This window comes from Entamoeba invadens (genome assembly GCF_000330505.1).
Source record: "Entamoeba invadens IP1 unplaced genomic scaffold scaff_1105074724629, whole genome shotgun sequence".
In the NCBI taxonomy this organism is placed as follows: domain Eukaryota; phylum Evosea; order Mastigamoebida; family Endamoebidae; genus Entamoeba; species Entamoeba invadens.
In genome coordinates this window covers 237,558-261,851 of record NW_004440426.1, presented here as the reverse complement: position 1 = coordinate 261,851, position 24,294 = coordinate 237,558, and the positions used below count along the sequence as shown (strand labels likewise).

The following is a 24,294-nucleotide window of genomic DNA, read 5'->3' as shown; positions in this document are numbered from 1 at the left end:
TTGTTATAATAAATCATTAATTTATTATAAATAATTTAATATGACAATTAATGGAATGAACAAATTACATATCTTCATAAACATATTTGAATGAAACAATGAAAAGTTTGTTAAACCTCATTCAATCGATGTGTATAATAAAGAAAGTTATAAAATAATTAATAAAATGTAGTAAATTCAATTCCTCAGAACTTTGAAATTGAGTAGTAAATGAGTTCAACCAAAGGTGTATACCCAGTTTGGTCTGTTCGGTATTCAAGTCCAACTAACGCCCAGGGTTTGCAGAAGTATCATTTAATGGTAGTGATTCCTTTTCTATCATCTGTAGAAGATGCATCTCGTTTTTCGCAAATCAATAAGAAGTGTTTAGACTCTCTTCGTGGCTTGCGGAAGAACCCATGTTATGATGTTGATTCATTCCAGTCATTTCAAAAGGAACTTTTTGTCTTTAATTGGATAGATACCATCCGAGGTAAAGTCGAGTTCATCATGAGTTTACCCGACGAAGTCCTTCAAATGTACACATTTTATGATGCCATTGTGACTAACAACAAATTCAATTACATCAAATTAAAGCCCAAAATCTCTCGACTTGATTTATATGGGGAATTCCCTTCTCTTAAGTCGTGTTTTTCATTAAGAGAATTGACGGTGTTCATTGAAGGCAATTTGAAGATCTCTACTGATGAAGTCCGTAACGTCAAAACCCTCCAAAGTGTTACTATAAAGACGTCCGCTCAAAATGTGATAGACAACTTAGAGATGGTCAAAGCCTTATTTTACACGAAGGTCCGACTTGTTTTAATTCTTTCAGGACTTGACGACAAAATACTTGAAGAGTTGAGCAATGAACTTCCTAACGCCAAAATAGCTGCGGCTTCCGATATGAAATTGAAGAAAGCACTTTTAGAAGGGAAGTGCCCAGTGATGTTCAGAGATGGGGACTTACTTGTCTCCAAAACTGACTTCCAGACTAACGAAGAGCTCACTAAGATCATTAAAAAGTATTATCCCAATCGTCTTGATTTTTCATGTGACACTGAGTCTGAATTTAACATCAGAAGTGTCAAGTGCAGTGGATTAATGTTGACTGGTATGGCTTCTTTTAACACGATGTGCATTCCAAGCACATTAACTGCACTGACTGTGATGCGGTGTAACATCGAAAATTTGTGTGGTCTTCCTGAGAGTCTAGTTGAGCTTGTATTGAGGAGTTGCAACAAATTAAATAATGTCGAATTTCCTCATATGCTGTCACAAGTCACTTTAGACTCGTGTCAACGACTCACAGAGTTAAGTGGGTTAAATAATATTTCACTTGAGAAATTAATAGTCGGCGGAAGTGTTGGATTACGACAGTTAATAGTCCCAACGAGTGTCACTAGTTTAGTCCTTGCCAAATGTGGAAGATTAGTGAAACTGTCGATCGACAAATGCACTCGACTGGAACGACTGTGCCTCTCTGAAATTCTTTGTTTGAGGAATTTGGAGTTTCCCGACTCGTTGACTCAAATTGAAATTGCGAAGTGCCAAAGCTTCTGTGGGACAAAAAACTCTTTGAATCATTTAAAAGATATTAAACTCGAGAACTGCCCGATGCTCGCACATTTTGAATTGAATGAAAATGCAGAGACTGTACGTGTCAACAACTGCTCCCGTCTTTGTATCGCGACCTTCCCGTCTAATGCAAAATTTGTGGAGTTGAATAGTAACAGTCACTTGACTCAAATAAGACTTGAAAAATGCTTTGAAGCGAAAATTGAGGCATGCAATGTATTGTCGAGTCTTGATTTTGGAAGTGAGCTGCGCTCACTTTCATTAAAGAACTGCGCCAATTGCGTCTTCAAATGTCCAGAAACGTTGTGTGGCCTCACTGTTATTAACTCGAAGAGTGAGGAGTGTATCAACTATCCCTGTTTGACGTCGCTTGAATTAACAAACGCGAACTGCACGAAAGTGGTTGTTCCGGAAGAGGTTGGAGAAGTCAAAATCAACATGTGCAGTGAGTTATTGTCACTGACTGTTTGCACGGCATTGACGTATCCAATTTCTAACTGCCACAAATTGAGTGATCTCAAAATTAATAATGCAGACACTTTGTTCTTTGTTAACTGCCAGAAGCTTCATACAATCGAGTCGAACTGTGTGTTCCAGTTACAAATCATCGGACTGGAAGAGCCTTTAAATGTCATTTCAAATAATTTGACTTCATTAACATTATTGAAGGCAGAGATGACTCAAATAGAGCCAATTACGTCATTAAAAGCTCTTTTATTAAGGGGGTGCGATAATTTGAATAGTCTCCCTTCTTTCCCCAATTTGAAAACATTAGGAATGTATCAGTGCGTTTCGATGAAAACAGTGATTTTAAACACAACATTAGAATCACTGCAGATATATGAAAGTCCGTTGGTCAATTTGACTCTACCAAGTAGTCTCACCTATTTGGATCTCAACTTGGACTCTCTTGTTAATATATACAAGTTGGAAGAGTGCACCAAACTGACATCCATCGAGCTTTTCAATTGCATGAAAGTCAAAACTTTGAATGTCCCTTCAAATATCGTTCATTTGGAGCTTTCACACTTCAAGGCAAATATTGTGTTTTGTAATAGTGAGGCGGGTCTCAATCGAAAGGTGTTTATAAGATACTCCAACTACCCAACAATTAGAAAGGAAGAATTAAAGAGGAAAGGCGTCAGTTATGAAGAGGGAGTCACGGCAGTAGCAAAGGCTTTTAAATTCCATAACACTGTAGCTTTAACGAACTAATTCACATGCTAAACCTGTTACTTAGTGATAATACATTTTATAGCGATTTTCATTTGAATGTTTTGCAGTAGTGTAACAAGATGATTGAAAAAACAAAGAAGAGGGTAAATCAGTTGTAGTTCTGTGAACACAAAAATAGTTTGCAGGACTCCGTTGTGTATTCGGGATGAGCGATTTGATACTCAATCAAATCGCTCATCGCCTTTTGTATCCACTTTCCCTTTTTCTTGTTGAATAATTCAGCAATTTGATTTCCATTGAACGCGGGTTCTAGCTCCCAGATGTGTACAAGTCCGTAGTTGTATATTTTACTATACAAAGCAAGCAATTTGGCGTGAGCCTCCTTTCCATCAAATCCAAATTGAAGAAAAGGTATTTGTGGAATATCAATGACACAATGAATTGCAATGTAGAATACACACACGACAGTCCACATCGTTTTTGCTTTAAGCATCATACGTCCAAGAATAAGCCTTTCACAAACGTCACTCTTTTCTTGGAAGAGGTTAACACTATCAAAAATGCAGTCAACTAGTTCTCTGTCTTTTGCCGTCATTTTTAGTCCATCAATTATCACATTTTGATACACGTGATACGTCTTGTTTTTAAAAACGTACGTGATGTCTTTAAAAGCAAAGCAGATGCTACACAGTCCCAGTATTCTCATAATTTCTCCATAATTTGCGATATCATTAAAATAGCTCACTGTACTATAGTCTTTGTTATTGGCGTTTGATGAATACCCGCACGTCAATGAATTGAAGACTTCTGGTGTTTCAAAGCACCTTTTTAATATTCCCTCGCAAATATAAGCCAATTTTATCGTAGCGGCAGCGTAATCCGAATACATAAAGTTTGGTAAAACAGTTTGAATTGCATTACAAGTAACGACCTCCTCGATTAGTCCGCAGTCCGCCAGACAGTGAAGTCCAAATCCGGCGTTACACGTTTTCAGAATGTTGTTAATTTCTGGCAGCCTTCTCTCTTTTGTGACTTTGTTGGTGACCCTTTTAAAAGCTTCAGAGTGCATGGCCTCCCATGTGTTCTTTTCGATTGTGAATGTGAACTTTGAAGCAAACCTTATCCCCCTATACACGCGAAGTGGGTCATCTACAAAACTCACAAAAGGATCGATCGGTGTTTTTAAAACTTTGTTGTTGATGTCTGCGTAACCGGAACTGTAGTCTTCAATTACACCGTCCTCTATTCTATAAAACAACCCATTTATAGTAAAGTCACGGCGAAGGCAGTCCTCGAGTAAAGTACCTTTCCGAATAATTGGAATACGTGTGTCGTGGTATTCTTCAGCTCTGGGACTATTAAAGTCAATAGAAAGTCCATAGAACGAGACAGTGGCAGTAGCCAAGTGTTCTGATTGAGTAGCGTACTTCGTCGATGATGTGGGAATATTGTTCGCGTGAAGATACTCAATAACATAATTACTAAACTCGACACCACTCACACCATCTGTTGTAATATCTATGTCGTGACTTTCAAGACGCATCACTTTATCGCGGACCCACCCGCCAACAACTCTAATACCCGTCTCGATATTAAAATACTTTTTAACAGTAATTAACAATGAAAATATAGACATCTCCTGGTCGGTAAGAGGAGTTTGCATTTTATACAGATGTGGAACTCCCCCTTCACTCATTGTTTAATTTTTTTCACAGTTCTTAAATAATTTCTTTCCACCATCAAACTCATTTTTCACTGTTTAAATTGTTATTATTAATTTAATTATACTTATTAAAAAATTTGAATTGTTTCTTATTATTTATTAATAATACATAAAAATATTATAAATATTATAGTTTGAATTAATAGAATAATATATAAAAAATAATATATATAATAATATCTATATTTATACATATTATAATTGATATTATATATATTATAATATATAATATATTATTATTAAAAAAACTTATAATTATAATAAAATAAAACTATATATTAGTTTAAACATTATCAATACAATAGTACTAAAAACTATAGTTAATAGTAAAAAATCTATATAATTTGTTTTTTAATTTTAAAGGGAAGGGATAACCCTAAGAACTTGAAAGAGTAGGACCTTTGAGGATGGCTCCAAGAATCACATACATTCGCAAGCACTCATACAACACACGATCGAACAGAATTCACATCGTGAAAACCGCTGGTAGCAAGATGACTGTTCAGCACGTGATGAAGAGAGCTTCAGGCCCACACTGCAGCGAATGTGGCGCTGAGCTCCAAGGGATTGACCACGTTAGATCTCACATGTACAGATGGATGCCACATTTCAAGAGATCCGTCACTAGAGCTTATGGTGGAAACAAGTGCGCCAAATGCGTCCAAAAAGCTATTTTGAGATCATTCCTCATCTCAGAACACAACCTTTTCAAGGCAGCTGCTCTTAAGGATATGAAGGAAAAAGCTTTGAAGGCAAAGGAAGATAAGAAGAAAGCTTCTAAAGTCGCCAAGAAATAAGTGATTCTATTGTCCCACTTATTAATTCTTTTTTAATTTTTGTATAGTTCTTTTTTTATTGAAGGGTTGGTTGTTTTTTGAAGTATTCTTGAACATTATTTTTTGGTCTGAAATAGAACTGAACCTTATGGCGTTTCTAACTGTTTTTGGCTATTATACTATTATATTACTATATTATAAATAGTTATTAAATTAATTAATTACTATAGTTAAATAATTAAAAGATTAGAGAATTGCACAAAAAAAGAAGAAAATTTGAAAAAAAATCAACACAAATTGTTTGGTGAAGGAAGATATTCTGTACGGAAAGAGAGACCATCTCTTTCTATAGTTTCCACACATTTCAAACAAACTCCATCTGCTCTTTTTGTTTCACAAAAACGAACTAAACAATTTCCATTTTCGATTTTTGAAAAAGAATCACATTTTTCACATATTTTGGAATTTGTGTGACAATCTTCGCAATGTTTACTTTCACAAGATTTTTGCGAAAAAGTCAAACAATTTGTTTTGTCATAAAAGCAAGTCTCACAACTTTCATCACATTTAGAACAAGTGAAATCTTCTAACATAAAGTAACCGTCTTGACATTGTAAACACTTTTCGTTTTTGTTTTGATTTTGTCTTTGTAAACACCCGTTTTGATCCAATTCACAAATATTTCCGTTTTTGTTATATTTCGGGGAACACACTTCACAATTTCCACTCCCGTCATACTCCTCACAATTTTCGGTTTCGACACAACTTGACTTCCCGTTATTTGGTTTAACAACGCACCCACATTGTGAACAACTATTAATTAAATTTGTCATCAAATCACATGATTTATTACATTTCTCACACATTTTCCCTGTGTTATAAAACCCTTTCTTACATTTTAAACAATAATTCGAAGTTGTACACTTTTCACAATTTGTCAAACATAATTCACAATTATCATTATTTGGTGATAAACCATACCCATCTCCACATTTTGAGCAAAGTCCATAGAATTGTCCCGACTCATAGTCTTTGCAGTGAGGTATATATCCATTTTCTATGTTTTTAATACCATTCCAAAAATTATAGTTTTTAAATAATAAAATTACTATCAACTCTGAGTAAAAAGCAAAGACTCAAACTGGTGCAAGTGTTATCTTTAGTGTTGAGTACAAACCCGTCGAAACAGACCGCGCATGTGTTTTTGTCATACCCGCCGAGTGTTTTTATATATTCTTTGCAATTATTTACATCCCCTAAATAGCATAAATTGTCAAGAGATAAATAGTACCCTTCTTGACATACCGAACAGACTTTTCCATTGTATTCTAAACAATGAGAAACCATGACTTCACAATGATTATTATCGTTATCGTAATGAAGACCAATTGTACACTTAGTGCAATCGTGGTCACTATGTTCAATGCAATTTTCATTGCTTAAATCCTTCTTACAATACCCCCCATCTTTCATTGCATGTTCAGTACATGTTATACATACATTCGTAGTAACGTCATATAACATACATAAGTCTTCTCCTATCTCACACATCCCATTAATATACTTGTACCCTTTTACACATGAAGAACACTTGTTTTGTGATACAGTAGCACAATGGTATTTCGTTTTATCTACATATGACATTTGTTTGTGTAAAATAGTACATTTGTATAGTACAGTTTACTATAAAGTATAATACATAACAAACAGACACAACTCCCATTGTCTAAAATGAAATCGTCGTCACATTCAACAGACTTTGTCTTACACGACTTGAAAAACGCTTTGGGACATGTTGTATCCATCGCTGTAGTTGTAAACACAACAAAACACAAGCAAAAAAGCATCAATTTTATTCAGTTCAGATTTTTTATTCAATAATTTAGCATATAGTTATTTTAATGATTTTATAAACTATATATTTAAGTCAAAAATAGATTTGAATTTTCGACGTTTTAAATAACAAAATTAATAACATTTTTTATTTCTTTTTTATTTTGAGGTTTTAATGAAATGAAAAAATAACAAAAGTTTACTTTTGTTATGACTTTTGTTTTGGTATTAAGCCCCAAATAGAAACCATAAAATATAATAAAGTAACTATAAATGAATTAAAAATAAAAATAGAAAAAAAAGCTGCGAAAACGCGCCATAGTGTTCAATCTATTATTAGTTGTATATTAGTAAAAATATAATAAAATATAATAAAAAGAGACAAAAATGAAGTGATCGCAACACGTGTGACCCACGTCTCGACTTGTGCCGCGATAACAAGAAAGCCACATCTCTAAAACACACAAGTTGAAATATGACGACATGCTACATAACATCACCAAATGCGTACGACGAATTAAAAAGATTCATGGAGAAGACTCGCCCCATAATGCGTCGTTCAATGGTCGACTATACCCCGACTTTTATTAAACGCAAAATAATCGAAAGTGGCAATGCATTGAAATTTGAGAACGTTCAGAGAGAGGCAACGACACAACAAATGGACGAGTCGCCGAATGAGTTTGTTCTTCCTTATTCAGAATCTTATAATTTACGTTTAGATACCAATGATAGTAATAGCTTGGCTCTTGTTGTCTACAAAGATCCACTTGCCTTCGTGAAGCAGAGCGAGTTGCCTTCAGCAGATTCTATGGAGGAAGTCTTCTAAGCATTGACTACTGATTGATTGTTTATTCGTCTTTTTATTTTCCACAGATTTATTCTTTATGTTATTATAAACTGGCACTCTTCGAATCAATGTCAATTATAATAAACTTTTCTTTCCATCAAGTCTATTTTAAAATAAACTGATAACATTTAATGGTTCTGTTTTACTAATATTTTACTAGTAAGTATAGTTACTACCTGTAAGTTTCGAGCAATAGTAAAAAGGCTTTTGAACTTGAAAATTAAAACATGGCGACAGAAGAGAAAAAGGAACGGATCATCGACTACTTTTTCTTAGTCCACGGACTCTCAACGTCAGAAGTGAACGTTAAGGAACATTGGCAGTACTTTGTTGCTCCACTGAGAGATTTGTTGGGAACAAACTACATCATCGTTTGCTTTGTTATGTTTTTAACTGTATGAATAAGAGTTTATCTCGGACTCACAATTTAGAAATACTGTAAAGCCAACGCCGCGAGAGGGTGTACAAGTGATGGCCTACAAGTTGGCGCACTTAGACTTGCAAATGAAATATGTTTGGATTTGAAAGACACACACGACAAGAGAGGGGACGAGAAGTATCGTTTTCACTTCATTGGACACTCGGTTGGTGGGTTGTATATAAGACTTGCGCTACCAATTCTTTTAAGAAGAGGCATTTTCAACAATCCGAACTACACCTTATTTGTTTGTTTTTAGTGCAGTTTTGTGCATTTAATTGTGTAGTGACATTTAGAATTACATCTCTATCGAAGCTCCACACGCTGGTATTAAGAAACCTGAGAACAATGGTGCTTTTGACACACTGTTTTCTTCAATCACCGGTGCTCTGTATGAAGGACAAACACTTAATGATCTTAATTTGGCGGACAGGCCATATCCCCCATACGACCCAACTGATTTAAATGAACAGCCCCTGTTGGTTCAAATGGTTCTTGATAACAGCTTGGATTGTTTAAAGCGTTTTGCTCACTTGACATTAATTCAAAACATCAAGTTTTCGATGGCATGTCCCTATGTCACTGGCGCGCTCGACCGAGCTATTCCCTATGATCGAGAGTTTCTGAAGGATAAATATTTACTCGACGCATATGGATATACCAAAGAGTATCTTGATGTCCTCGATAATTGCACAAGGGAGTACAAATTGCAGAGTGATCGTGGCGAAGTCTTCGAAGAAAAGGTCGACGGGTGTGTGGTAATTGACAATATCATCAATAAGATGAATGAGTTGCCTTGGCGAAGGCTCAACGTCAATTTCAGAACTAAAAGCACTGATCTTCATTACTTCTTGATTGGTCTTCTTTCTCGAAAAAAAATCTTCAAACAATGGGGGTGTGAAGATGTTGACACATACTTATACACCCTTGCTCGTGTGATCAAGCGTGACATCGACATTGTTCAAGGTTCTTCAATCTTACCATTCCATCCTTCTCAATCTCAACCCGAAAGTGACAAGAAAAGTGAAAAAACGTCCGATACTGGTAAAGGTGACACGCAACTTCTCTTTGATGTTCCATCTTCCCAACCCCAAAAACCATTAAAACAAGAAACCGTTCCAATTCCAGAAACTCTCAACACAATTAATTTACTTTGATCATTTTTTATTTTAATAGTTTATTTTTATCATAAATTATAATACTTTGTTTTTTTATTATGATTTATTGTAACATTAATTAAATTAATTAATACAATATCTTTTGCATAAATAAAACAATTAGATCTATAATATGTAATTATAAATTACTTATTAAAATGGTACAGTTTAAATTTTAGTAATAAAAACGGCACAATACTATAGAATAGTATTTTTATACCAAAATGCTAGTACAGTAAAAGAGTAAACCAAAAAGAGATTTGAAAAGGAATTAGTAATAAGACTCGCTCTTATTTTGACATCATCTTATGAGCCTTCCAGTTCTGCCAGTTGATTTTCTGTTTAGACATAGGGAGTTGTCTTCTGAGTGCCTTCAAGCAGTTTTCTGAAAGAGTGTCGAATATTTTGACCAACTCAGTTTGGAATTGTTCTTCGATCTTTTTAATTTCTGAGATGACGCTTTGAGCTGTCTGGTCGTCTCCGCTGGCGTTAGCAGTAGCCTTTTTCTTGACGTCGGTGTGCATCTGGATATTTGCGTCTTCGAAGTAATGTTCTTGGACTCTAATACGGCCTTCAATAGAGGCTTTAGAGCCATTAAGAGTGACGGTCCATTCACTTCTCCACTTTCCATTAGAGAACTGAGCGGCTTTAAAATCAGCGGAGGAGATGATGACGTAATACGAATTAGCATCTTTTGGCATCACAACACCGGCTCCCTTTGGATAGAACTCACGACAATAAGCGTCGAGTTTGTTCTGTATCGAATTGCGTAACGAGTCGGAGCCGGGAAGTGCCTCGGAAAGACCACTGGAACTGGTGATAGCCTTTTTGATGTGATCGAAAGACATCAGCTTGCCGTGAATGGGATCAATGAACTCATTTGGATTTTTCTCTGTTTGTTTGGAGATGATAACATTGTTCGACCCGTCTTGGACGACAGTCAGCTGCTCAGTGTTATAATCGTGAAGACATGTAGGAAGACATTGTTGGAAAATGTCATCGTTCTCAACTAACTGCTTGCAATCCTTCAGAACATTGTTAAATTCCCCGGGTGGAGAATCTTTCAAAAATGACGCGACAATCTTGGTCTCTTGAGATGACATGCTGATTTTAGAGTTGGATAGTTTTAAAAGTTTTATTACTAGTTCGCCCAATTAAAGAGATTTCTAGTTCATCGGTGTTTGTAAGTGTCGGAACGATTTGAACTTTTGAGAAGAAAATTTGTTTGGTGGGGTTTTAAAGGAAGTTAATTTATTGTTATTATTTGTCATTGGTTATTATTATTAGTATCTAACTCCGATAATCTATTTTATCGGAGTTAGATTTCCGATAAAATAGATATGGGATAATAGTAATATTTTGTTCAATTGAATTATTAGTGATTCGGCTTTTTTGCTTTATGGTAATCTATATTTATTTTATTATATTTTATTATTTTAAGTATTATATATTTATTAATAATAATAATTTATTGTTATTATTCAACAATTTTTGTTTTATCATATATATTAATTTATTAAGCTAATATTAATATTAAACTGAAAAATATTTTTGAATGAGTATTATTAGATTAAAATACTATAAAACAAAATAGGATATAAAATAATAAATAAAACTATATTAATTAAAATCTATAAGTAATAATATTTAAATGATTTGTTTTTTATTGATTTGTATAATAAAGTATTAATTAAAAAAACTATACCAAATTACAGAACAACTCATTCAGGCTGAAGCAATTTTTTGTTTCGAGGAGGTGCAGGTTTACCATGTACCAATCTTGGAGTCAGTGAAGGGGTATAAACGACTTCTTTTGGTGTTGAAGGGAGTGAGTTTGAGTATTCAGAAGTTAAAGGTCTGACTTTAGGTATTTGTATAGGAATAGCTTCACCGGGTGCATATGTTGCTCTTTTCTTGTAATTTTCACCTGATAAATATTTCTTGATTGTTCTTCCTGGTGTTGTTTCTGGTGCAGTCAGACCATAAAATCCATGAGGTTTGTCCCCTTCTGAATTATTAGCCGAATGAGATATGAACCTAATTTTGGTATCCTTTACATTTTCTTTCATTAACACTTGTAATTTAGGTGACTTTTGTGGTACTTTAGGTGGTGGAGATTGTTCTTTGACTTTTAATATATCAAGACTGGTTTTCTTGGTTTCTTCTAACTTACAATAAATACACACTCTTTCTTTCTTTCCTTTAATCACAAGTGTGTCTGGACTACAATTTGAACATACACAACTTCCACACTTCCGGCAATGATGTTGGCGACTCAAAGCAGAAAACTTTGTCGAACAAATTTGACACTGATTTGTATTTTGCACCCAGACGGGTGCCGTTTCATTCTCACCTTTCTCACGCTTAAGTGTTTTTAATCGACTTTTTTGTTTAAGTATTGCACTTTCAATGTTGTGTATCCACCCATCACACTCTTCTTTTGTTTTTGTAATCACAGTGAAACTTTTTGTTCCACGTATTTCAAAAGCATTTTGTGTCACTTCAGAGACTTTTATTTGAACTGTTTCAAGAGGAAAGACTTGAGACACTTTCATATACTTTTCATCACCTATTCCATATATTAACATATCATTGAATAAGTAGAAGTACCTCTCTTTATTAAATTTACGACAGACCTTCATTAACAATCCACTCCTTATAAACTCTCTGAATGGACTGACTAACTCTTCCTCAAGTCCTTCAATCTTCTTCGAGAGTTGCACTAAAATTTGGTTCTTTGCTCTCTCTTCTACAATTTCGTTCACTGTATTAGCCAATTTTTTGATTCCAATTTGGGCTTTTAACAAGTTTTCAAAATCGGGATGATCTTTTGAAGTGTGCTTAATCAAGTCTGCTAATAATAAACTATACCTGGGGAGACGTTGTACTGGCATAATAAGAAAACTTCGTAAATCAAGTTGTTTTCCCGGTGGTAATTGTTCTCTCAATAGGACTAGTAAGTCATTGAACTTCTTATTTTTTGACATCTCTATTAAAGTGTTAATTGACAAATCCGAATTACCAACATACAATTTATAAACATTTAACATTGGAATAAATAAAGAAAGAGCTTCTCCCAATTTCGAAGATAACGTCCCACTTTTCTTCAGCCTTGTCATGTTATCTAAAAGCACCGAATTGATGTAAAAGACATCATTAAAATGAAGGAAAATCTGAGACATTTTTTCTTGATAAGATACATATTTTGTATCATTTAATTTGGTGATGTACCCGCTAATACAACATTCCATGGAAGTCACATAACTCATTTCAGTTTCATAAAATTCGTTGACTATTTTATCTCTATACGTCTCTTCAACTGTCAATTTTGAAAGTGTTATTTGTTCGATGGTGAGTGTTTCATATTTGTCTTCACTTGTTTCAAACTTCGAAATAGATATATCATATGATGTGTCTGTATTACTACTCGAAGAGTCTTTGAATTCATCTTGTTCATTGCTCGTAAATAATCCTTTCAGATTGGTAGACTTTGCAATGGCCATTTTTGAAATACAAGTTGATCAAAACAAGACAAAAAAGAAAGGTTTGAGGAAAATAAAATTGGTGTGAACTTATTTGGTTGTTGTTAACTTGTTGACATTATTCTTTTTTGTAGAAGACAAAACCATTGAAACAATTTTTTATACCCAAACAATATGTTTTTAAACTTTTTGTTCAATAATTTTTTAATTATTCTAATTTTAAAACTTCGAATTTGTCCGCACTTGTTTGTATTATCCAGAAAAAAAGACCAGTTTTAATTTATCGTGAACTTTTTATTATTTTTGGGTTTTTCATTTTTTTACCCAAATTTTAAGGTGGTTTTAAACAAATTGTTAAATCATCACCACTCAAAATAATTACAAAATTCTTTGTTTTCAATCTAAGTTATATAGAATGTTGTATTTAACTTTTAATTATAATAAAAATAACTATTATAATATAGTTGAAATTATCTATTTGGTCAACCATGTTATATCACTATTATTACTTTAAAAATAATATTAATAGTTTTAAATTCTATAATTAATAGAACTTTTAATATTATATTATAAAAAATAATTCATTACAATTCCACACTTCAATATTTCAAAGTTTTTTAATATCATTTTTTTAATATATTTAATTAATAAATAAACCAATCTCAGCAAACGTCCGTTATAATAAAATTTTAATCATCGAAAATAAATTATAATATAATTAATAAAAAACTATTACCTTTACAAACTCATTATTTCTAGTGAATGCATCTCCGCACCAATCCAACACTTCGAACACAGTGCGACAAACAGATTTCATATCAAACAGGCTTAAGGTCTGAGCGTCGAAATAATTTATTAAGTCTTCAACGGAAGATAGTTGACGATGACATAGAAACACCAATTACCTTTCCGACAGACTTGTATTCCTTCTTCCGCGATAAGCGCGACCGTTTTCTCGACGGTCAAGCACAAGACGTAGAGTTAATAGGAATAGCGGAAACGCTGCGGAAAAGCATTTTTCAGCCGACAAACGAGCCGATTGAAGTAGTCACTGCGATGTCGGAGACGAACACGTTCAGTGCGCTTCTTGCGCGATTTACGCTTGAAAGCCCGACGTCATTGTTATATCAAATAGCGGTCTTGTTCACCAATTTGACGACAATTAGTGCACAAGACTCTGCGCCGAATGCGTGTGCCAAAGAGGTCATATCCATTGAGAGAAACTTGTTAGTATCGAAGCGCTTAATAACAGTTGGTATGGCGACAGAGGATTTAAAAGTGATGCGGCAGTGTTTGTGGGGGGTGACAAATATTATAATAGCGGACGACAAAGAGTCTCGACTCATCGCATTCAACGAAGGATATTTAGACCTCTTACGAAGAGGATTTTCACTCTGCAAAGACAAAAGCAAGCCATATTGGTGTTTGATTAACACTATAAGAACAGACAGATTTTTAACACCACAAGTGATCACTTCGTTCTTCCCTAATATCATTTATGGCTTATATTCTACTAATAAAAAAATCGTGACGTGTGCCATTTCGTGTCTAACTAAAGTGTTTACTCTGAATGAACAATACATGGAAAGTGTCGGCGAACAACCACTGCTCAAATGTCTCAGTTTGATTAAAGACACGGACATTAAGGTGAAGAGAGAAGTACTCTATTTCTTAAGAAGATTCTCACAAACAGTAGACCCATCAAAAATCATTTGGGTCGTAAACTGTGGCATCGTACCTCTTTTATTCGACTTGTTTTTGTCCACTGAAGACAGTCAAATCATGTCCTGTGTGACTATGACTTTGGCAAATCTTTCAGTTGGTTATAAAGAGTTTGTTTTTTTACTATAATTTATTAATTATAATATAATAATATAATAATATATTATTATATAATATAGAAATGTTCTTAGCAAATAGATTTGTTCGCATGTGCATTGAAAACGACATCTTTACACAGATATTTAATTCTCTTAAAAAACTTGATAGGAACCAATTCCCAATTTTGGTGTTTGAACTTTTGACATTTCTGTTCAATTGCGTTGAAACGGACCCAGACAAAGTCTTGGAAGTCTTGATACAACATTCTATGTATGTGGATTGTTTCAAACTTGTGAATTGGGCGAATGTGGATATGAGATGTATGGCAATAAGATGCGCTATACTTACAATGGAATATGCAGAGAATGTGGATGAGTCTGACTCGCAGTTTGGCGTTCTACAACAATTTGAAGAGACTCTTTTTGCCGATAAAATGCATGAAATTATTGATACGCCAATGATGGACGAAACCACTGAAAAGCTCGCAAAGGAGGCACTCTACCACATCGATCAAAATGAAGATAGTGATGATTTGTGATGATTTATTCAACAGAAGAATTGATTTGTTATGTGATAAAGAGTTTTTTATTGAGTTCATAGACAAATGAAAAGGAAAGAGTATCTTAATGTTCGACTTGCTTTCGAAATTCACAATTAATGGTCGTATGGTTTATTTTAAACTATTAATTAACTATAATACCGAGTTAAACAATTATGGTTTATTTGATTGTTTTTAACTATACTTATATGATAAAAATAAATAGTAATATAAATAAATTAAATTATAATTTTTAATAATTATTCAAATATTTATAAATAAATATTTCCGGTATACGACGACGGGGAAAATAGTTAAGGAAAATGTTGCTATAAAAATCAATAAAAATGAATAGTTACTTTTACATATTTTAACTATTATTTTTTTTTTCTCTTTTTATTTCAGAGTGAAATAATTAATTATAATTATTATAATTATTAATTCCAATTAATTAATTCCATTCATAATTAACTTAAACCATTATATACTATACATAATACAACGACTCAACAAATTTTATCACACAAGTTGATGAAAATTAATATTATATTAATTTATAGTTAATAAATAAGAAACAAACTAAAAACTATTATACAAATTGTTTTATCGATGACAAACACTTCGTCGGACGTTCTCCAGTTTTTCCAATTAAGCACATCGACGGACTCGACCGTTGACTCAACAAACAAAATGTTTTTCCTCTTTTCACAAAGTCCTCCGACCATCATATCAACGATTATCTCCTTTCTCAAGTCAACGGACAACGTCACCTACCGTCTGACGACCCTCTCTAATATGTCGAATTTACTCCAGATGCCTGGGGTATCCGGGTTATTTGAAAAAGATTATTTAAAGAGGGTCTTCACGTCTTTTTTTGCACTTTTTATGTCCGAAAAAGTCGATCGTGTGATATACTTGTATCGCAAGATAGTGGTCAAGATCTTAGACCTTTCGTTGTTTGGTGAGATCAACTTCTCGTATGTGTTTTCGCTCCTACCGAAACACATTGACGACGCCCATTTGATGCACGTCATCGCAATTTTTAGTACCAGCTCGAACTTCATGGAAATCCTTCCGGACCACTTCTCGTTCTTCTTAAAGGCCCTCGAAAGGCTTTTAATAGTGATGCAACAGAACACTAAAGCCGTTGTTGGGGTCTTCCAAGTCGCTTTAATTCTCTTCTCGTTATCGGACACGGGAGTCGTCGGGTCACTGAAGGAAATCACGTTAGACTCGATTCTGCGGTGTTATCAGATATACACAAAAGTGCTGTCTTTGCGCCCAGAACACGAGATCAACAGAGTCGTCAATGCTATAGACTCCATCTTCGACTTGTACCAAAAGAAGGTGGAGATCATCACTAAAGACACGCAGAACTTCCTCAACGCGATATTCTCAAATGGAACGTTTTCATTCAACCTTCGAGAGAACGCGCTCAGCGTCTCTGTGAATATCGCGATATCGTCGCCGAACTCGGACTATGCGAGAGCGCTCGTCCCGTTCTTTTTCAGAGCATTTTCAACACCGGGGAGTCGAGGAAGTGACTCCTTAGAAATGAGACTTGCAAAGACGCAGTTTTCGAGTGTTGCGGATGCTGTTGGGATCATGTCACTGTTCCAGGAACTGAACAAAAAGGCGAAGACGAAGACGAAAAAAAGTAGTCGAGACAAGTTGGCGTTTGTGGCAATTCATGCGGACATCCTCGAGAATTTTCCGGACAATGAAGTGGTTGTCCGCGAGATCAAAAAGGAGACGAACCTCTTTATAAGCTTTGGGAGAGACCAAAATAGTTATGTCCGAGTTGCTGTGTTGGACTTGTTGAAGACGGCATTTTTGAATGAGATTTACGAAGAAGACGAAGTTGCTCCGTTCATCGAATTAATCGAGTTTTTACTCAATGACAAACATGAGGAGGTACTGAGCAAGACGTGTGACGTCATAACGAGTATCTGTGAGAGTGTTATATGTGAGTATGTTGATCTCAATGTGTTTTTGGAGTCATTAATTCGACTTTCTCAGTGTGGGGTCTTCTCTGTTGAGATGTCTGCAGTGAAGGCCATCAAGAGTGAAGTCACTTCGACCTTTAAAAAAAGCACATTGATGTATTCCATCTATCCAGAAATCGTCTCGATAGTCTCCCGAGACAAAAGTGTCGAGAACACACTTTTGAAGAATAAGGCGGTGAGCATCTTGTTGAGCTTTTTCGATACAAACGACGAGATGGAGAGTAAAGATGTTGGTGGGATGATCAAACAACACTTTGGTGATCTAGTTATGAGTATATATAAAGAAAACTACTTACCGAAGTATAGCATTTTGTGGTTACAAACGATGAGTGTAGTGATGCGAGTCCTTTCGAATTTAAATGTCTCGTTAAGTCTTGAGTATTGTTGTTTGAGTGGGATAGAAAAGGAGTTCTGTAAGGACATGTTGGATGTCCTTATGTTCAAAAGCGACACGGATCAGTCCCGATGTTACGAGATAGAGATGCAAATACTGAACGAGACGCTCTACACAAAATACAGTGAGAAGTATTATAATGAGTTTCTATTCAAAGCAAAGAGTGAGGCGTTATATTTCATCTCGTGGGTGTGTGAGAGTACAACCAATGAAGTGGGCGCTGTTTTAAATAGGACGGGAAAGAGATTTGAGACGAACAAAAATTGTATTAACGTGTTGTGTCAGCCATCCGTGGTTGAGACTTTGTCGCAGTTGATTGATACGTGTTATGATAAAAGTGTGAGGTATCGAGCTATCCGAGCGATTGGATGTATCACAACGCACTCTTACACAAATAAGGAGTTGCCTGTCAAGATCGATGTGTTCTTGGAGAAAGTTAAAATTCTTGGAGAGAGAAATTTGGTTGATTCGGACGCACGACGAGAGATATTGGGGTGCATCAAACAGTTTCTGAAATACACTAAAGTGTTTACTAAAGAGAGTTATTACAAACGATTTATCATGACGTTAAACATGTGTGCCGACGCTGCTCTGAATTCGTATCTCTCGAATAATAAGAGCACTGAACATGAAGGAGGGTATAAGTACACGTGGATGGACGCTGATGAGAGTTTTCTTATATCGGAGTATTTCACGACTGTTGAGAGTCTAGTCTCGACCGATAAAAGTGTGTTGCCATTACTAGAAAATAGCTTTGGTATGAAGGAGAGTAAGATACGCAATGACAAGACAAATAAAAGCGAGTCGCTGATTGGCCTGCAATTGTTCTTCTTTGTGTTGTACACTATTCTTGGTGTGAATCAGATGAATGACAGTTACGCGCAATTGGCTCTTCCAAAGTTCTTACAATTTGAAGATAAAAACACTGACCGAGTCATCGCGATGTTGGAGCATTTGCTCGAGTTGCTGAAGATGAGTTGTTTGAAAGGCTTTTCGAAAGAGATAGAGAAGAAATTGCGAGGGTACATCACTACTAAAGACGACAAAGTGTGTGAAGTGGCTAATGCGTGTTTGGGAAGGTTGATGGTTGTCGACCCGACGAAATTTACAAAGACGGATGTCATGGATTTTGCGAGAAAGTTGCCGTCAAAACACTATCCTAATCAGACGATTGAATCGTTCTTTAAACTCTACAACCTGTTTGTCTAGTTCTTTTATAGTATAAATATAACTTATTCTATTTAATTGGATACATACTAATTTGTAGAGGAAAATTGAAAGACGAGTTCGAAGTCATGAAGATCGGCCTTTGGATCTGTGAGGGGAACAACTGGTCCGGTGAATGGGAAATGACAGAGTCAAATGAGAAACTGGTTAAGCAACCACTCAGGAAGTGGAACGACTACTTGGATGACATGTCAGAAAGAGGGTGTCGGGGTGCTCTCAAACCTGGGGAAGGCAAGTTCATCGATGACTTAGTCAGTGTTGGCCTCTTTGCATGATTGATTGTTTCATTTGATAGTATTTTATAGTAGAATTTACTATATATACTAGTATAGTAAATATTTATATTTTATAGTAGAATGTACTATATATACTAGTATAGTAAACATTAGTATTAAAATACTAGAGTCGAACTATACTCAGACAATTTAAACACAACATTTTCTGCGCCAAATCCTTTTTCAATTTCTGAAAAACTGAAATAGAAATATAGTATATTATAATTTAATAAACTATATCATATCATACTAAAATAGATGAATGAAAAATATACCATATTCTGAATAGTAATTTTTATTATTAATAAACTATTTTTTTATTAATTGTATCGGAATTAAAAAGAACAAAAAGTCACATGACTCTCATTACAAAAATAATAGTTAATCTATAGTTATAGTAACTATAAATGTATCAAAAAAGGAGAATGAAAAATTGGAGAAATAAACTTGGAAGTATATCAATGACATCCTCCGAGAAAATCCCACTGATTTCCCCAAGAGATGTTGTCGAGAAGAGAAGTGTTAATATCAATACAGTGAACATATTTGATAAGATCACTCGGTTCAAATCGAACGTTGTTAAAACGTCGAAGTACAATGCGATATCCTTTTTCCCATTGGTACTTATAGAACAATTCAGAAAGCTTGCAAACGTCTATTTTCTCATCATTTCGATATTTCAGGCGATACCCGGGCTGTCGCCAACCGGAAGATTTACTACATTGTTTCCACTGTGTATAGTACTCACCATTTCCATGTTGAAAGAACTCTACGAGGATATTAAACGACATAGAGATGACAAGAAAATCAATTATAAGACAACAAAATGCTGGAAGAATTTTGAGTGGGTTGATGTGAAGTGGAAAGACATATTTCTTGGCGACATCATTATGGTACGAAGGAAAGAGCAATTTCCTGCTGACGCACTGCTTTTAAATTCGTCTGAAAGTAATGGAACAGCCTTTATTGAAACTTCACAATTAGATGGGTTTGTTACTCAATATATTATAATTATAATTGATATATTATAGTTTAGAGTATATTCTATCGAATTACAGTTAATAGTTTCGAATTGAACTATTAACACACCAGCGAAACTGCTCTCAAGATCAAAGAAAGTTTACCATCGACACGGTGCTACACAGACGAGATGTCGACATTAGAAATCCGACGAGTTGAATTTGAAGACCCGAATCCCGACTTATTTTCATTTAAAGGACAAATAGAGTGTGACCACAAACATGAAGCCGTTGGACTGTCACAATTGTTGTTGCGAGGGAGTCAATTAGAGAATACAGATTGGGTCACAGCCGTAGTTATATACATAGGGAAAGAAACCAAACAACTTCAAAGTGCAAAAGGTGTGAAGATCAAACGGAGTTCCATTGAGCGCAATACAAATTACTTTGTGATTGGGATGTTTGCGCTTGAATTGACATTTGCGATGATCTCGACGATTCTATGTCAGACTTGGAGCCGAAAAAACAACGACGTTTGGTACTTAGAAAACTCCGACAAGGTCATTCCGAGTTTCATCACCAATTTCATCACATTTGTGATCTTATATAACAACTTGGTTCCCATCTCACTCTACGTCTCGATGGAAATTGTTCGAATCTTTCAGGCGTATTTTATTAACATTGATGGGGACATGTGCTTCAAAGGAAAATTTGCGGAAGCGCGAACGTCGAATTTGAATGAGCAACTTGGCATCGTCGACTACATCTTTGCGGATAAGACGGGGACGTTAACACAAAATTTGATGGTTTTTAAAACGTGTTTTATATGTGGGAAGAACTACGGCGACTTTGAAGAGGAGCGGCGCGTGGAAGGGGCACATGGGAAGGAGAAAGTCGAGACGAAGAAGGCGAAACACCAAAAGAGGAAGTCGAAAATTGATGAAGAGATAGAGTTGTCTGGGTTCGAAGTATTAGATCTTTCGGACGACCGGACGTATGTCGATTTTTCACCGGAAGAAATTGTGAGTGACTCCAAGACGTCAGGGACAGTGTGCGAGTTTTTGAGGTGTTTGGCGATATGTAACTCGGTCTCAGTCACAAAGAAGAATGATGTTTTACAGTACCAAGCAGTTTCAAATGATGAGGCCGCACTTGTCCATGCGGCAGCTGCTTGTGGGTTTGAGTTGTTTGAGAGAACTACTGAGGGTGTTGTACTTAATATAGTGGAGAACCAAAATGAGGCATCATCACCAAGTTCGGAAAATTCCCCGACATCGTCGGACGGGTCACCACATGGTGAAATGAAAAATAAGGAGAAAGGACAGATCATAAATCCACTTCCAATATTAACAACACACAAAGAGGAGTTCGAACTTATTGCAGTCATCCCATTTGATTCGGATAGAAAGAGGATGAGTGTCATTGTCAGAAGAAATCAACGCGTTTTCATCTACATGAAAGGAGCAGACAACGTCATGTTACCACTCAGTGACGATTCTAAAAATAGCGAAGGGAATAAAAAGGATCAAATCCAAAATGAAATCGACAAGTTGGGACTGGAAGGGTATCGCACGTTAATTATAGCGCGACGGGATATCACAGATATTTTTAAACAATTTGAAGATATATGGGAAGAAGGCGTCAAAGACATTAATAAGCGAGAAGAGTGTATAAAAAGAGCATCTGAGTTGGTGGAGTGCGACGTCGAGATTTTGGGAGTGACTGGCATCGAAGACAAGTTACAAGAAGGTGTCAAAGAAGCAATTGAAAAGCTCAAGCAAGCTCACATTCAGATATGGATGTTAACTGGAGACAAAAAAGAGACTGTTTGTTAACTCTATAAAACTATATATAATATAATATATTATACTATATTAAATACTATATTGTATTTAATATAGTACTATATTAATTAACTATATTTAATAAGAATATTATAATACTAACAACTAGGCATATAATATTGCGAAGGGATGTGGTCTTTTTGTAGGTGAAGCCGTTGCTTTGAAAGCGGAGAAACTTTTAAATCTTCAAGAAGAAATAGTGGAGGGTATAAAAATGGGACAAAAGAATTATATAATCGAAGGGAAAATAGTCGAGACGTTTGTTATGATTGACCGGAGCCTTTTAAAACAACTTTTAAAGAATGCGGCCGCTATAGTGTGTTGTCGGTGTGCCCCATCCCAAAAGGCGAAGATAGTTGAGTTGGTCCGACAAATAGGAGGAACGACATTGGCGATAGGAGATGGTGCGAATGATTGTGCGATGATACGAGAGGCGCATGTTGGAGTTGGGATAAGTGGAGAGGAAGGGCTACATGCTGTTCGATCTTCTGATTATGCTATAGCGCAGTTCCGATTTTTAGTGAAATTATTGTTAGTGCATGGGAGGTATAATTATCGACGACTTTCATATGTCATCATCTATTCGTTTTATAAGAATATAGTGATGTACCTCACTCAATTCTGGTTCTTGTCATTCAATGGGTATTCTGGGACTTCACTCTTTGAGAACTGGACGTTGTCGATATACAACGTCTTCTTCACGTTCTTCCCGATTGTTGTGTTTGGTGTGTTTGATAGAGATGTCATGCCCGAAACGCTGATTACACAGCCAAATTTGTATGAAGGAATTAAAAGGTGTTTTTCTATGAGACGATTGATATATTGGGTGATTGAGGCGTTAGTAGTCTCTGCGCTTGTCTTCTTTGTACCATTTAGTGCGTGTGTTACAGAAGACAATATGGTATATGGGAAAGGGTTTTCGTTGTATGGATTTGGGTATGTCGTCTACACCACTGTAATGTTAACTATCTCACTCAAGATGGTTGTAATCACTAAGGAATTTACTGTATTCAGTCATATAGCGTATTTTGGGAGTCTTATATTCTACTTTTTGTGGGGAATGGGATATGGAATAGTTGCGGCGATACCAAAAATCACATTAGGATGGAATATGTTTGGGGTTGTATATGAGGTATTCTTCTCGTCGACGTTTTATTTGTCAATATGTGTTGTTCCTATACTTTGTGTTGCAAAGGACTTTGTCACAGAATTGTTTGTTATTTTTGTATGAATCGTTGTGTCAATACTTCAGGACTTTTTTACTTTAAGTCAAAAGGAGTTTAAAGTCTTTTTATAGGATTCTTATTATATTATAATTATTGTAATTATATAATATTATTATATTATAATAATATATATTTTTAAATATAAATAATAACAAAAAGCGTGGAAGATGTGCTGATTGATAACAAAACAAAGGAAAGTCAAATCAATGATGTGCAGAAAAGACACGACAAGACAAGGTATAATGAGGTGAAAGAGATCGAAAAGGAACTCTTCTTGCCAGCTACATCAAAATCTTTTAAGACAAGAACGGCGAAATGAATATTTTAATTTAGTTTGGTATTAAAATTAAAAACAAGGGTTCATAATTGAACCAAAGTAAAATAACAAGACGATCCACTTTTGGTGATAAGAAAATTGATGGAGTTAAATATTTTAATTTATTGAATGTACTTTATTTTTATTATGAACTATAAGTGTATTTCTAAAGCCAGAAACTGTTGACTGAATTTTTAATTTTTAAGATTAAAAAGTAGAGTCATTCTTTAAACGTTGTCCGTTCTTCAAAGTTGTCCCTTGGTTTTTAGATATTAATAACTGAAATATATCGGGAAAATCTTCAAAACGCCAGAAAATCATTCTGGCGTTTTGAATGATTTTAGTTTTTTACAGTTTTTATGATTTATTACCTAATTCCTAATTTTTTAAAGAATTTTTTGTGTATTTTTTTGCAAAAAAGGGATTACGTTTGAAGACTGACTCTATTGTTTTTATGTGATTTTAATCAAGTACTTCAAAATAATGCATTGACTGAAATAAATTACGATAATAATAGTTATAACAAACAATTTTTGTTCATTATTAAAGGCATATTTTAATGACAACAACATTGTTGTCAATTTAAATTTAAATTAATTAAGTATTATTAAAAAATGAAATAAAAATGTTATTTTAGAGAAGTTAAATCATTAAAATATAATAATTGTTCATTTTTATTTTTAAAAATTAATACCCCAAAAAAAAAAATCAGTTTT

At 34.8% G+C, this 24,294-nt stretch overlaps 11 protein-coding genes across 11 annotated transcripts; 7 read left to right on the top strand and 4 right to left on the bottom strand.

Moving 5' to 3' along the window:
- Positions 1–210: 210 nt before the first annotated feature.
- Positions 211–2,772, top strand: EIN_018260 (hypothetical protein; the record flags this gene model as incomplete). The annotated part of the gene is made up of 1 exon (XM_004257200.1): positions 211–2,772. One exon carries the CDS (start codon positions 211–213, stop codon positions 2,770–2,772), a length of 2,562 nt encoding a protein of 853 aa, XP_004257248.1.
- Positions 2,773–2,881: 109 nt separating this feature from the next.
- Positions 2,882–4,429, bottom strand: EIN_018250 (polyA polymerase, putative; the record flags this gene model as incomplete). Its single annotated transcript, XM_004257199.1, has 1 exon — positions 2,882–4,429. The coding sequence occupies one exon, from the start codon at positions 4,427–4,429 to the stop codon at positions 2,882–2,884; it is 1,548 nt and encodes a 515-aa protein (XP_004257247.1).
- Positions 4,430–4,863: 434 nt separating this feature from the next.
- EIN_018240 (60S ribosomal protein L34-A, putative) lies at positions 4,864–5,253 on the top strand (the record flags this gene model as incomplete). Its single annotated transcript, XM_004257198.1, has 1 exon — positions 4,864–5,253. One exon carries the CDS (start codon positions 4,864–4,866, stop codon positions 5,251–5,253), a length of 390 nt encoding a protein of 129 aa, XP_004257246.1.
- A 266-nt stretch (positions 5,254–5,519) lies between these two features.
- Positions 5,520–6,876, bottom strand: EIN_018230 (hypothetical protein; the record flags this gene model as incomplete). The annotated part of the gene is made up of 2 exons (XM_004257197.1): positions 5,520–6,289; positions 6,375–6,876. 2 exons carry the CDS (start codon positions 6,874–6,876, stop codon positions 5,520–5,522), a joined length of 1,272 nt encoding a protein of 423 aa, XP_004257245.1.
- A 664-nt stretch (positions 6,877–7,540) lies between these two features.
- EIN_018220 (hypothetical protein) lies at positions 7,541–7,894 on the top strand (the record flags this gene model as incomplete). The annotated part of the gene is made up of 2 exons (XM_004257196.1): positions 7,541–7,746; positions 7,801–7,894. 2 exons carry the CDS (start codon positions 7,541–7,543, stop codon positions 7,892–7,894), a joined length of 300 nt encoding a protein of 99 aa, XP_004257244.1.
- Positions 7,895–8,142: 248 nt separating this feature from the next.
- Positions 8,143–9,490, top strand: EIN_018210 (hypothetical protein; the record flags this gene model as incomplete). Its single annotated transcript, XM_004257195.1, has 3 exons — positions 8,143–8,286; positions 8,347–8,580; positions 8,630–9,490. The coding sequence occupies 3 exons, from the start codon at positions 8,143–8,145 to the stop codon at positions 9,488–9,490; spliced, it is 1,239 nt and encodes a 412-aa protein (XP_004257243.1).
- Positions 9,491–9,780: 290 nt separating this feature from the next.
- On the bottom strand, positions 9,781–10,593 carry EIN_018200 (F-actin-capping protein subunit alpha-2, putative; the record flags this gene model as incomplete). The annotated part of the gene is made up of 1 exon (XM_004257194.1): positions 9,781–10,593. The coding sequence occupies one exon, from the start codon at positions 10,591–10,593 to the stop codon at positions 9,781–9,783; it is 813 nt and encodes a 270-aa protein (XP_004257242.1).
- Positions 10,594–11,211: 618 nt separating this feature from the next.
- Positions 11,212–12,993, bottom strand: EIN_018190 (Rho/RAC guanine nucleotide exchange factor, putative; the record flags this gene model as incomplete). The annotated part of the gene is made up of 1 exon (XM_004257193.1): positions 11,212–12,993. One exon carries the CDS (start codon positions 12,991–12,993, stop codon positions 11,212–11,214), a length of 1,782 nt encoding a protein of 593 aa, XP_004257241.1.
- Positions 12,994–13,734: 741 nt separating this feature from the next.
- EIN_018180 (hypothetical protein) lies at positions 13,735–15,331 on the top strand (the record flags this gene model as incomplete). Its single annotated transcript, XM_004257192.1, has 2 exons — positions 13,735–14,804; positions 14,893–15,331. 2 exons carry the CDS (start codon positions 13,735–13,737, stop codon positions 15,329–15,331), a joined length of 1,509 nt encoding a protein of 502 aa, XP_004257240.1.
- Positions 15,332–16,216: 885 nt separating this feature from the next.
- On the top strand, positions 16,217–19,233 carry EIN_018170 (hypothetical protein; the record flags this gene model as incomplete). The annotated part of the gene is made up of 2 exons (XM_004257191.1): positions 16,217–18,930; positions 18,999–19,233. 2 exons carry the CDS (start codon positions 16,217–16,219, stop codon positions 19,231–19,233), a joined length of 2,949 nt encoding a protein of 982 aa, XP_004257239.1.
- Positions 19,234–19,694: 461 nt separating this feature from the next.
- EIN_018160 (hypothetical protein) lies at positions 19,695–23,581 on the top strand (the record flags this gene model as incomplete). Its single annotated transcript, XM_004257190.1, has 4 exons — positions 19,695–20,221; positions 20,326–22,018; positions 22,146–23,248; positions 23,422–23,581. 4 exons carry the CDS (start codon positions 19,695–19,697, stop codon positions 23,579–23,581), a joined length of 3,483 nt encoding a protein of 1,160 aa, XP_004257238.1.
- Between the last annotated feature and the right edge of the window lie 713 nt (positions 23,582–24,294).